Source organism: Gossypium arboreum, chromosome 12, assembly GCF_025698485.1.
Source record: "Gossypium arboreum isolate Shixiya-1 chromosome 12, ASM2569848v2, whole genome shotgun sequence".
NCBI lineage: Eukaryota > Viridiplantae > Streptophyta > Magnoliopsida > Malvales > Malvaceae > Gossypium > Gossypium arboreum.
Genome location: NC_069081.1, coordinates 109,516,008 through 109,529,161, shown reverse-complemented (window position 1 = coordinate 109,529,161; position 13,154 = coordinate 109,516,008). Strand labels below are relative to the sequence as shown.

General features: G+C 31.8%; 1 protein-coding gene across 1 annotated transcript in view; it reads right to left on the bottom strand.

The window, feature by feature from the left end:
• Nucleotides 1-3,354: 3,354 nt before the first annotated feature.
• Nucleotides 3,355-13,154, bottom strand: part of LOC128285508 (uncharacterized) — a 33,568-nt gene continuing 23,768 nt past the window's right edge. Inside the window, 2 exon segments of the mRNA XM_053022979.1 lie at nucleotides 3,355-3,774; nucleotides 3,952-4,267. Of these exon segments, the coding sequence (XP_052878939.1) occupies nucleotides 3,355-3,774; nucleotides 3,952-4,267 (736 nt within the window).

Genomic DNA, 13,154 nt, shown 5'->3' with positions numbered 1-13,154 from the left:
TTGGGACACCATTCCATAAAATAGGAATACATGCAGTTTAGAGCGACGCCTCAATGAAATCCCATAATACTCGATCAAAGGCTTTCTCCAGGTCGATTTTTATGATGATCCATTTCCTGTTTTCTGCGTGCCTCTCATAGAGTGAATAGCCTCTTAAGCAATGATAATGTTATCAGTGATATTTCGTCCTGCAACAAAACCAACTTGCTCGGGAGCTAAGAGCCTCAAAAAGACCACTTTAAAATAATTGGCAATGATTTTCATGACCAACTTATAAAGAACAAAACATAAGTTGGTTGGCCGGAACTGAGAGAAATCTACGGGATTCTGAGTTTTAGGGATAAGCATAATAAGAGAATTATTTAACTCCAAATCAATGTTTTTCCTTTCAAAGACCTCTTTAACCTATGTACAGGCTGAGTTACCAACATGATCATTGACTTTGATAAAACAAGGCATGCAAACCATCACTCTCTGAAGCCTCACTCTCTGGAGCCTTCAAGGGTGCTATATCAAGAAGAGCGGCTTTAATTTCCTCATCCGACACTTGTCTATTGAGAATATTAAAATATTCATCTTTAAGGCATGAAAAAGCAACAGAAGGGAAATCTCTCATTGGCCCAGGATGCTCGCCATACAAATTAGAGTAAAAATTAACCGCTTTAAGCTTTAGTTGATCATCATCCATAATCCACTCCCCCAAGCCATTTTTTAAAGCAGTAATTCTATTTTGCTTACGTCTTCTCAACGTGCATGAGTGAAAGAATTTTGTGTTACGATCCCTCAAAACCAACCTGTAATAAACCGAAAGTTACGGTATCAGAAATCGAGTCTTGAATACTGTTTCCGTGAAATTAATTCATGAATATTTATTAAAAATATTTATGAATTATAGTTGAGTGGTTGATTAATGCTTGATTAAGTTAAGTAGCTTGAATTTAGAATAAGGACTAAATTGCATAAGGTATAAAAGTTTAATTATAGATTAAAGATTAGTAAAGGAACTAATCTAGCAATTAGACCCTAGGTGACATGTGTGTGTTAATATTGTACAACATGTGTAATACTTGGTAAAAGTATTAAATGTGTTAAAGTAGTTTTTCTTATAGATTAAGTTATTTTATTAGAATAATATTATATTATTAATATTATTATATTGAATATAGATTTATGAATAAAGGAAATGAAATAAAAAAAAGAAAGATAGAAAGAGTTACAGAGAGTAAACGTGAGAAAGAAAGAAAGAAAAAGAAAATGGAAAATTTGAGGATTAAGGCCCTAAAGCTTGATTGGTAAGTTGTTTTAGCCCATATTCTTGTGATTTTTATGTTTATGGATGCCTAATTCAAAGTTCTACATGTATGAGGTTAAAATGAAGAAAAAATAGAGAATTTTTAGATATTGATTTAGTTGAATAAATTGAGGTTTTATGGGTTAAATTGATAGAAATTGAAGTTAGAAGTGATTTGTTAAAGGGATTTTTAAGTTAGGTTTAACTAGGGACTAAGTTGTATAGAGCTCAAATTTATGTTTTATGATGATTTTTTTTTATGAGCTTGAAATTGTTAATGAGTTGAATAAATGAAAATATGATGATTTAGTTAAAAAAAAAAGATTAGTAATGGGAAAAGGACGAAATTGGAATTTTTGTAAAAGTTTGATAGAAAGTGAAAATGTGTTTAATGAATTAGTATATTGATGATTTTTAATTGTATGATTGTTCGTAGCTAACGTAGCACCGGATACGTCATCAAAGAAGGGAAAAAAAAAGTGAACGAAGATATCGATTAAATTCGATAAATAGTGGTTTGTATTTCTATAAACCGAGCTTAATCGTTATTGCTATATTTGATAATTATATTGTATGAAAATGTGAATGAGGTAAGTATTCTTACCATATTGAAATGAATGTGATTTTGAATACCCTATTAACGATTGTCGCTAGTCGGATATAGTTGACATGTCATAGGAATTGGAAGTATTGGGATATTCCGACATTGAGTCGATGAGACACTATGTGTCGACTACTGTTAAAGTTTCGGATTTGTTCCGATGAAGTACTTAGTGTACTATAATGTTAAAGTTCCGGATTTGTTCCGATGAAGCACTATGTGCTTATCTCGGAGTGTGGGTTAGATCCGTGTATCCGTCAGTGTCCGAGTTATGTTAATAAGGGTAAATAAAGTAAAGATTATTAAAGTACTGATTGATTGACTGTTATTGAAATGATGATTGATATTGAATAATAGCAATAATGTGTTTGAATTACCATGTTTTAAAGTTGATTAAGTTATTGTTTATAGAAATACCACCGAGAGTATTCTCAACGTACAGTTAGTTTCCGTGTCCAGGCTAGGTACGAAAGTATAAGGACTCAGCATACAAGCCGATCTTCGAACTCAAATTGGTGAAGTTTCTATCTTTTTGGAAAATGGCATTGTACCCAGGATGTCTTTTGGTCATTTTGAAAGTACCTAAGTTGTTAAGTGATATTTTGGTATGTTTTGTAAATGTTACCAAAACCTTAAGTATGGTATGTTTTTGATATGTTAGTGAAGAGAAATAAGAGGAAGTGATGGTAAATATTGTAGAGAGAAGAAATGAAGATGTTATAAACTTAGTTATCAACATTTTATACTAAAACAGATTTAGACAGTAGCAGTAGTCCAACTTTGAAAATACACCAAAAATAGTAGAAAGTTAATTATATGATGAATAAAATATGTAATTTAAGCTTAATGAATCTATTTTTATATGGAAGAAACAAAATAGGTAAAAGAGTTTTATTTTATAAGATATTTACGTTTTGGTGAAATAGGGTTAGAGCAATTTCTGAATTCCATATTCTAAATTTAGAAATTCACCATAAATTGTGTATAAATAATTAGGACTCATAATTTATATGTATGGATTCATTATTGAGTCTATTTTTAACTGAAATAAACGGCATAGTCATTGGATTTCTGTACAGGAAGAAATTTGATTCGTAGTGCACAGTAGTTAGAGTAGTCAAACCTTGAAACAGGGGAGAATTTTACTAATAAACTATACTAATTGCCCTGACCAAAAATTCTAGAAAAAAATTAGTAAGTAGATATATGAGTCTAGTTTCAGGAAAAATTTACAGAATTGGATTTCAAGTTTTTTAACTCGAGATATGATTTTTTTTAGTGACCGTGATGCAGATGGATAGCTTACTACGAAAATTGTTTAAGTGCTAAAATAAGTTTAGTAATGTCTCATGCTTGACTCCGGCGACGGTCTCGGGTAAAGGGGTGTTACACAACCAATCACAATGCACTTTTTGTTGCCAAATAATCTCTTCATGATGAAGCACATTCTCCAATTCCTCTCTCACATCCATCTCGACTTGTTAAGAAACTCCGAGTTAGTTTTATCTCGTTCAATCTCAATATGTTCTAATTTACGAGACAAGAGTTTTTTACGAGTGAAAATATGACCATAAACCTCTTTGTTCCAAATCTTAACTCGGTCCGTGAACTTAGAGTGAAGAGACAACATGCTCATAGACATCCTCCAATTCTCTTTAATAAAGTCCGAAAAGGATAGATGTTCAATCCAATTGGCTAAGAATTTGAACGGATGCCCTTGCAAAGAATGAACCTCAGGAAAAAGAGACAATTTAAGAGGCTTGTGGTCAGATTTGAGCTGTTGTAAATAGGCCACCATTGAATTCGAAAAATATGTGTTCCAAGCAATATTGCAAATAGCCCTGTCTAAGAGCTCAACAATCCCCCCTCTTTGCCAAGTAAACTGCGACCCCCAGAAACCTAAATCATGAAGTTGGGCAGAATCCATAAAATTACCAAAGAAATGATACATTTTCCCTAAAACTCATCCTCCTTTTATTTCACTAGAGGAAAGTATGGCATTAAAGTCACTAATCGCCACCCACGGGGACCCATCCAAATGAATAGAACTTTGTAAAACCTCCCATAGATGTTTCCTTTTCTGATTCTTAGGACTACCATACACAAAGGAAACCAAAAAAGGCTGCTGAAAAGAGCTATCAATAACTTTGGCTAAGACAAACTGGGGATGACTTTGGAGCACCTCCACACTAACCGAATCGTTCCACCTAGTCCAGATACCTCCTGAAAAACCGATTGCTTCCACACAATGAGAATTGTGAAAACTGAGCTTAGTAATAACCAAATCCGCTTTCTCCCCACTGACCCTAGTTTCTAAAAGACTGTTCTCGATTCTATTCTTGGAATACTCTAACAAATTTAGAACTCGCACCTCCCTGACAATTCCAAGAAAAGATAGTAAAATTCATAAATAAAGTAAATATGAGAAAAAGACTAACCTCGTAAAGGATATCTGTAACACCCTAAACCCGTATCCCTCACCGGAACCAGGTTACAGAGCATTACCAGAGTTTACAAATCAAACAAACAGAAATTTCAAACATTTCATATCATCAAAACAAGTCATCAAAGCATCATTTTAATCCAAATTATAAACTTATCAAATCCAAAATTAAACTAATAACCTCATTTACCACAAAATAACTATTATTTAGACGCCTTAGGTACATGCTGACACAAAAGATAAACATCACTACGGTTGAGTTTGGGATCGCTCTAGGATGCTGAATCGGTGATCAAACTTAAGTACTTAACCTGCGCAAGGGAACAAACCATACGCTGAGTATAAACTTAGTAGTATTTCTATAATCCGAATATTTAAAAATAAAACAATATAATATGTATAATAAAATGTCAAGCGCAATTGAACATTTAAAACCATACGATACTCAATTTTCATCAATTGTTATATTTAATAGCTTTTCATAATTTGTTCACATATCATTTAAACAATGGCAATATCCATTCCATATTCAATTCATGAATATATATAACTCGTGTATTCCATGTATTTATAACATATTTCACATTCTATTTTCAATTCACTATCTCATATTTTTAGCCTAAAGTAGATTTTATAAAATACACCGGATATACAAAACAAATACAGAGGCGCATTATTATGCACTAATGAACACAGAGCACTGAAGTGCTATACAGAGAGGACGAATGTGCTAAATAGAGAGCACTAATGTGCTAATAATTAGAGAGCACGCTAAGGTTCCTTAATGGTATGCCACTAATATACTAGTAGTTCTAAATTCCATCTACTTGAGCATTAAGGCTAAATTTCACACATATCAAAAATAATCCAATTATCATATTTGCACAATTTCACATTTATACATATATATATATATATATATATATATTCATAATATATATATACCAATTCAATTCAGCCAATATAAATTCATCACATACCAAATCAATCCATTTCAATTATAAAACACAATAATTCTCACATTAATCAATTACCAAAACATTTAATCAAAATATAACAATTAATAATTAGATTCGGATTATAGAAAAACAAACTAAGAAATTCGAGCTATTCCTCGTTGACTATATTTTTCCCCTTTTTAGTCGAGATCTCCGGTACGATGCTAGTTACAGAATTAAAATAATTAAAAATCATCAATACAACACAATTCAATCTCATATTAAATATTTCAAATTTTACTCAATATATGCCTAAATTCTAATTTAGTCCCTGAACCGAGGCTAACTTTTATTCTCAAGACTAATTCCATATTTTCATTCCATTCCCACTTTATAAATCCCTAATTTCAAAATTCTCTCAATTTAGTCCCTATTAATTCAAAACCTATAATTTATTTTACAATTTAATCCATTTCTCTATTCTAATTTGAAATTCTATCAATTTAATCCCTAATTCTTCAATTTATTCAACATGAGCATCATCTAAAAATTCACTAACTTTCAAAATTTCAACTTAAATCAAGTAGTATTTTGTTCTAGAATTCCAAAAACATTAAAATTACAAGAAAAGGGATTAAATTAACTTACCAAATTAACTTTAAACCTTGAAACCCCAAATTTTCCTTTTCCTTTTTCTTTTTTTCTCCCCTGTTTCTTCTCTGTTTTGTTTCAATTTCATTCTGTTTCTTATGTTTCTTTACCTATTTATATAATATATATAATATAATATAATATATAATAATATTCTTATTTATTATGTAAACATATATATATTTTAATCATAAAAATCTTTGATATTTTTATATGTATGCCGCCTTAACTATAAAGAATGACATAATTGCCTTTTAGTCCTTTTAGCTTTTCTTTAATTTATAATTACACTTTCATTTCTATTGTAATTTAATCCTTTTACCTAATTATTTTTAATTCAAGCAAATTTCACTTAACCAAAATCTAATTAACTACACAACTAACTTCATAAATATTTATTAAAAATATTTACGAATCCGATTTACCAGAACGGAGTCCCGTGAATGCATTTTTTTTTTCAATTTGGTCATTTTTAATCAATTAACAATCGAAACGTTAAAATTTCTTAATGAAACTTAATATCATCCTAAAGACACTCCTTAAATATTTATAAAAATATTTACAGCTCAGTTTATAATATCGAGGTCTCAATACCTCGTTTTCGACCCAATTTACCTAATAACTTCTTTTAAATCACAAAATTTATTAATTCAAAAATATTTCTAAAATCACGTTAACTTATAATTATTAATTAATAATTTTTTTCTAACTTTTTCTTCGGATTTAGTGATCTTGAATCACTATTTTGACACTACTGAAAATTGGGCTGTTACAATATCAGTAGCTTAGACACTGCCAGTTTTGACATTTGATTTATTTTCAAAAATTCCAGCTTGCACACTAATGAACTCTGCCATAGACCCCATAGCTTCAGGAAGGGAGACTCGTGAACTACTGGTGTAGCGACATAAAAATTTAGCTTGGTCGCTAATTAGGGTGTTTGATTTTGAAAATTTAATGACCGAGGTTTGATTTTGAAATAAAAGGGGAGTCGCCACCGATCCTTTTTATAGGTACGATCGGACACCTAATAAATTTATTTTTAAAACAAAAAGAAAGCCGAGTTTAGGTCTAGGTTAAAAGCCAAATAAAATTAGGGTTCGGGAGTCGGTTACGCGCGAGGAAGGTATTAGCACCCTCGTGACGCCCAAAATTGGTATCTTATAAACACGAGTTGTCTTGATTTTCAAAAATACGAGTTCAATGTAAGGTTTAATCGTAATTCAATTGAAAAGACGAGAAATTTTAATTTTTATGTTTTTAAGAAGGACATACCGTTTTAACACGAGTCATTTGATATTCACCCAACATAGCGATGAAATCGATGACATGGTGTTTAAATCAGTACGTTGCCTTGCTTATTGAAATAAATGAAAACACGAATAAACCTTTTGAAATAATGAACAACGAGGTAATGTATAAAAATGGGCGGGAAACGAAAGATAATAATTGTAAATACATCAAGGCACAGAATACATACGACAATAATATTAAAAACAAAGACAATGCACGCGATATTAAATGTAACAATAGTATCAAATACGAGAACACAATGAGAGCACCACGAATATACCTATGTAAAAAAATGACATTAAGAGTATGTACATAATATATATTTACATATATATATAATTAGTAATAATGTTGGAAATATACTACTTATAATATTCAAATATACATGAAGTGATGAAAATATACATAACTATTAATATTGTTAAAGTATATTCATAATGATATATATATTGAAAGGTGTATGTGCATAGAGATGAAAGATGTTTACATAATAATTCTAAATATAGGTACCTAATATAGATATATATATACATAATATATTTAAAATGAACATATACACTATGCATATATAATAAAATACATGAATACTATGATATTTTAAAAGAACATATATATGTAACACGTATAATAAAATAATAATATACGTAATATAAGAATATAGGAGTATTAAAATATAAATAAAATAATGAAGAAATGAATAAAAATAATGTGCACAATAATATAATAAGAAAATATTATAATAAGTACTAAAAATATCTATATATATACATGTATACCAATGAATAATACGATAATAATACTAATAAGAAGTATATATATACGTGTAATAAAATATATGTACCAATATTAATAATAAATATAATAGGAATAAAATAAATGTGATAATAATATATACATAATATGGTATTAAAATATACATATATATAATAATGTTTAAGAATATACACATAAGATGGTATAAAAATATGTACACGGAATAGTATATAAAAATATAACTAATAATATTGAAAATATATATACATAATATATATAAACATATACGATATATACATATACATTAGAAATGATAATAATTTAAAAGGACTTATTAATACGCTACATAGATACACATATATATATAAATAATAATGATGTTAGAAATACTTAATATATATAATATTTGAAATATATGCATAAAAATATAATGTTAGTAAATATACATAATATATACATATTTAAAATAATAATAAAAACTATTGACAATATTTCAAAAATTTATAGGTATACACTAAAATGCACATAATTATATTGAGAACATATGTTTTTAATATATGAGAAATATATATATAGAATACAATATTAAAATATTTACATAATATACATTTTAAAAGAACTAATAATAATGTTTCATAAATATATAAATATATTAAATATATACACATATATGTATATAATACAATATACACCACGAAATATATAAAATATAGGAAATATAAAAGCATAAAGATTATAATTAATAATAATAAATAACAGAAAATGAAAAACAAATAACTTGAAAGTAAAGCATTAATCTAACAAAGAGGACTCAATCGAATTAAAAAACAAAGTTTGGGGCTAATTTAAAAGAAAATAAGAGAGGGGAGGACTTTTTAGAATACGCGTGAAACTATGGAGGACCAGATAGGCAATTTTCCCAAATCTTTAACACACACCGCATCAAACGGGACTAAATTGTAAGCGGCTTGAATTTTAGTGCTAAATTAAAAATAACGAAAACTTGATTTTAAAATCCCAGAAAAGCGGAAGGATTGCGCGCATAAATAGCCCATTCAAACAAAAACACGCGAATCCTGAAGCGAGTCGGGTTGGACGGTTCGGGTCATGCTCAAAACGACGTCGTTTTGGAGGGCTATATAATGCCCTAAATTGACAAAAAAAATCATTTGGTGAGGAGAAAAGAAAAAAAGAGAGAGAGAGAAAGAAGAGAGAAGAGGACAGGGAGAGGGAGAGGGAGCTCCGGCCAGGGGGGTCACCGGCCGATCGCCGGACCGTCGCCAATGTTGCAGCCTGCCACCGTGCCTGATGGTAGAAAAAAGGTAAAAATTTTGTTTTGATTGATTTTTTTATATATTTTTATTTGATATGTATATGTATTGTTTGTGATGAAAAAGAAAAAAAAGGAAAAAAGAAAAAGAGAATCGATTCGAAAGTAAAAAAAACAATTACCTTGGCTCTTTTTATTTTTATCTTTTGCTTCTTGATTCTCTGATTTTGATGGTACTTGAAATACTATTTTTGCACTATGGTTTTTTGTATTGTTTAAACTGCCAAAGGGGAACCCTTTTACATTGATTTTCATGGCTTTTTATATCCTTACAATTCCATTTTCTATTAGTTTCTGTCTTGTCTGATTGCAGGGGATGGGCAAGCGGTGGAGACATGACCGGTTAGTGGCCAGTGTTGCAGTGCTGTCAGAGGGCAGGTGGGGTTCGGCGCCGAATACAGTTTAGGGTTTCAGTTTTTTGAAACCCTAAGTCTAGAGTTGGGCTTCTTTGGGTTTAGAATGGGTTTTAGGGTTTTTGGGTAGTGGTTATGGGTTTGTTGTATCTGGGCCAAAATTGGCCTATAACAGCTGCCCCTCTTTGCTCATTGTCGTGTAACGAGAATGAAGCAAATACATAATGAAAGGCTAATTTTGCCCCGTCTCGCCGAGTCTTGACTTCATTGGTGCTCTTCTTGTTCAAATAGCTTCCTTCCAGTCCACTGAATCTTGTAGCTTTGGTTCAATCCACTGCATCTTTTGATATATACCTTGTAGCTTCGATCTCCTCCAATGTAACTTCAAGGATATGAGATTTGTGGCTTCAATCTGCCTCACTTGTAACTTTAGAAAGATAAGATCTACAGCTTCAATCTGCTCTTCTATCGCTCCAGTGAGATGAGGTTTGTGATATTCTCTTCTACCACTTCAGAAAGGTAAGATTTGATATCCTTGATCAGCTCCACTGTAACTTCAAGGAGACAAGACTTGCAACTTTGACCTGCTACAACTTCTATTCTTTACTCAGCATGTGATCTTGAGCTCAACTCATTTCTCGTAACATGAATTGACTCTTTAAATAACATATACTAAAAACAAAAATTGAAAATAGCTCAGCGCATGAGCCAAGGCTCAACTCACTTCTCACAATATGAGTTGATTCTTGACAAATAGAAATTAAAAGGCTCAACTCACCTCTCGCAATATGAGTTGATTTTTGAAAACATGAATTAAAACAGAAATTGGAAATACCTCAGCATGTGAGCCGAGGCTCAACTCACTTCTCGCAATATGAGTTGATTTTTGAAAAGTAAAAATTAAAAACAGAGTTTGAAAGACAGAATTTGAAAATACCTCGGCATGTGACCCGAGGCTCAACTCACCTCTCAAAATATGAGTTGATTTTTGAAAAGCAGAAATTGAAATTACCTCAGCATGCCCCGGGGCTCAACTCACCTCTCGCAATATGAGTTGATTTTTAAAAAATATAGATTAGAGAAAACAGAAATTGAAAATACCTCAGCGTGTCCTGAGGCTCAACTCACCTCTCGCAATATGAGTTGATTTTTGAAAAATATAAATTGAAAAACAGAAATTGAAAATACCTCAGCGTGCCCTGAGGCTCAATTCACCTCTCGCAATATGAGTTGATTTTTGAAAACATGAATTAAAAAAACAGAAATTGAAGATACCTCAGCATGTGAGCCGAGGCTCAACTCACTTTTCACAATATGAGTTGATTTTTGAAAAACAGAAATTGAAAATACCTCAGTGTGTCCTGAGGCTTAACTCACCTCTCGCAATATGAGTTGATTTTTTTGAAAAATATAAATTGAAAGAAAAAAAACAGAAATTGAAAACTCCTCAGCATGTGAGCCGAGGCTCAACTCATTTCTCGCAATATGAGTTGATTTTGGAAAAGTAGAAATTAAAAACAGGATTTGAACAACAGAATTTGAAAATACCTCGGCATGTGACCCGAGGCTCAACTCACTTCTCGTAATATGAGTTGAAAATTTTTTTTGACAAACAATAATTGAAAAGCATAAATTGAAAATACCTCAGCATGTCCTGAGGCTCAACTCACCTCTCGCAATATGAGTTGATTTTTTTGAAAAATATAAACTAACAATACCTCAGCATGCGACCCGAGGCTCAACTCACCTCTCGCAATATGAGTTGATTTTTGAAAAATATAGATTGGAAAAAATAGAAATTGAAAATACCTCAGCGTGTCCTGAGGCTCAACTCACCTCTCGCAATATGAGTTGGTTTTTTTGAAAACAGAAATAAAACATCAAAATACCAAAACCTGTCATCTGGTGGAACTCAGGTATCTTTTCCTTTGATTCAATACAGCTATCATCACATCCTCTTGCTCTACTAGAGTACCTGTATATGTCATGCACGATGTTATCATGATATGCACATGTTTATCTTAAATGCCTTTATGCCTACATGATTATGCTATGCGCCTTAGGCATGTTTGTCATATGTCCTTTTTTTAGTCACGAGTTTTCATGATCTGCGTTCATTGCTTCGAATCTTGACTTTCTCTTTAGGCCCTGTACCCGTCCTCATGCTTCACGAAAAATCTGCGTTTCTCAGATATCACTTTTTTGCCCCTGGTTGAACTCTGTCCTTGCTCTGAGGCTCTTGTACTTATCAAATTCTTATCCGGGTAATGCTTAACATTTCTTTTGTTTAGAGTATGTCATTTCACTATTTATCATGTAAATGAACCACACAATGAGATGCATGAAAATAGTCAGGTAGGGACAAAAAGAATACCTCACAATTATTTATTTCAAATGTAGCAAACAAAGAAAGTTAATCAATGATAGTAAAAGTGTCATAAAGAGAAAAGGGATCGCATTCAACGGATACAAATGCTCTAGATATTCAACACATGAACTCTTCCACGTTCCTTCATCAAGAATCTTTTCGAGCATGGCTTCTTGCGTAGAAGATTTCGAGCATTCGTAAATGCTTCAAATACTGTAGTCTCGCCGTTTGACCCACCATTCGAAACGCCTTGTTCTTTAAGCCCGGGTTTGCTTCATTAGAATGCCCTTTCGGGTTTTCATCTTAATCTTTTATGTTAATCAAGACGCCCTTTTCAAGTTTTCACCTTGATCCCCTATTTTTGTTTTAAAAGATGTCCTTTCGGGTTTTCATCTTGATTTTTTTCAAGCAAAATATTTATTCACAGCATCTGAGTTTACTGGATTCGATAACTCCTTCCCATCTATCTCAGTGAGAATCAAAGCTCCACCTGAGAATGCCTTCTTTACGACATATGGTCCTTCCCAATTTGGTGCCCATTTTCCTTGGAAGTCTTTTTGTATTGGGAGAATCTTTCTCAGCACGAGTTCTCCTTCGTGAAATTCTCTTAGCCGTACTTTTTTTTCATGGGCCGCGATCATTCTCTTCTGGTACATCTGTCCGTGACAAATTGCCTTTAGACATTTTTCTTCGATGAGGTTTAACTGATCAAATCGAGCTCGAACCCATTCTGCTTCCTCTAATTTTGACTTCATTAAGACTCGTAGAGAGGGGATCTCAACTTCGATGGGTAGCACAGCTTCCATTCCATAGACCAGAGAGAAAGGAGTTGCTCCGGTAGATGTCCGCACAGATGTGCGATATGCATACAAAGCAAATGGTTGCTTCTCATGCTAGTCTTTATATGTCTTAGTCATTTTCCCAATAATTTTCTTAATATTCTTATTTGCCGCTTCAACAGCTCCATTCATTTTCGGGCGATAGGGTGATGAGTTATGATGCTTTATTTGGAATTGTTCACACACTTCTTTCATCATTTTGTTATTCAGAGACATAGCGTTATCTGAAATGATTCTTTTAGGTAAACCATATCGACAAATGATTTCCTTTTTCAAAAACCTACAAACTGCAGT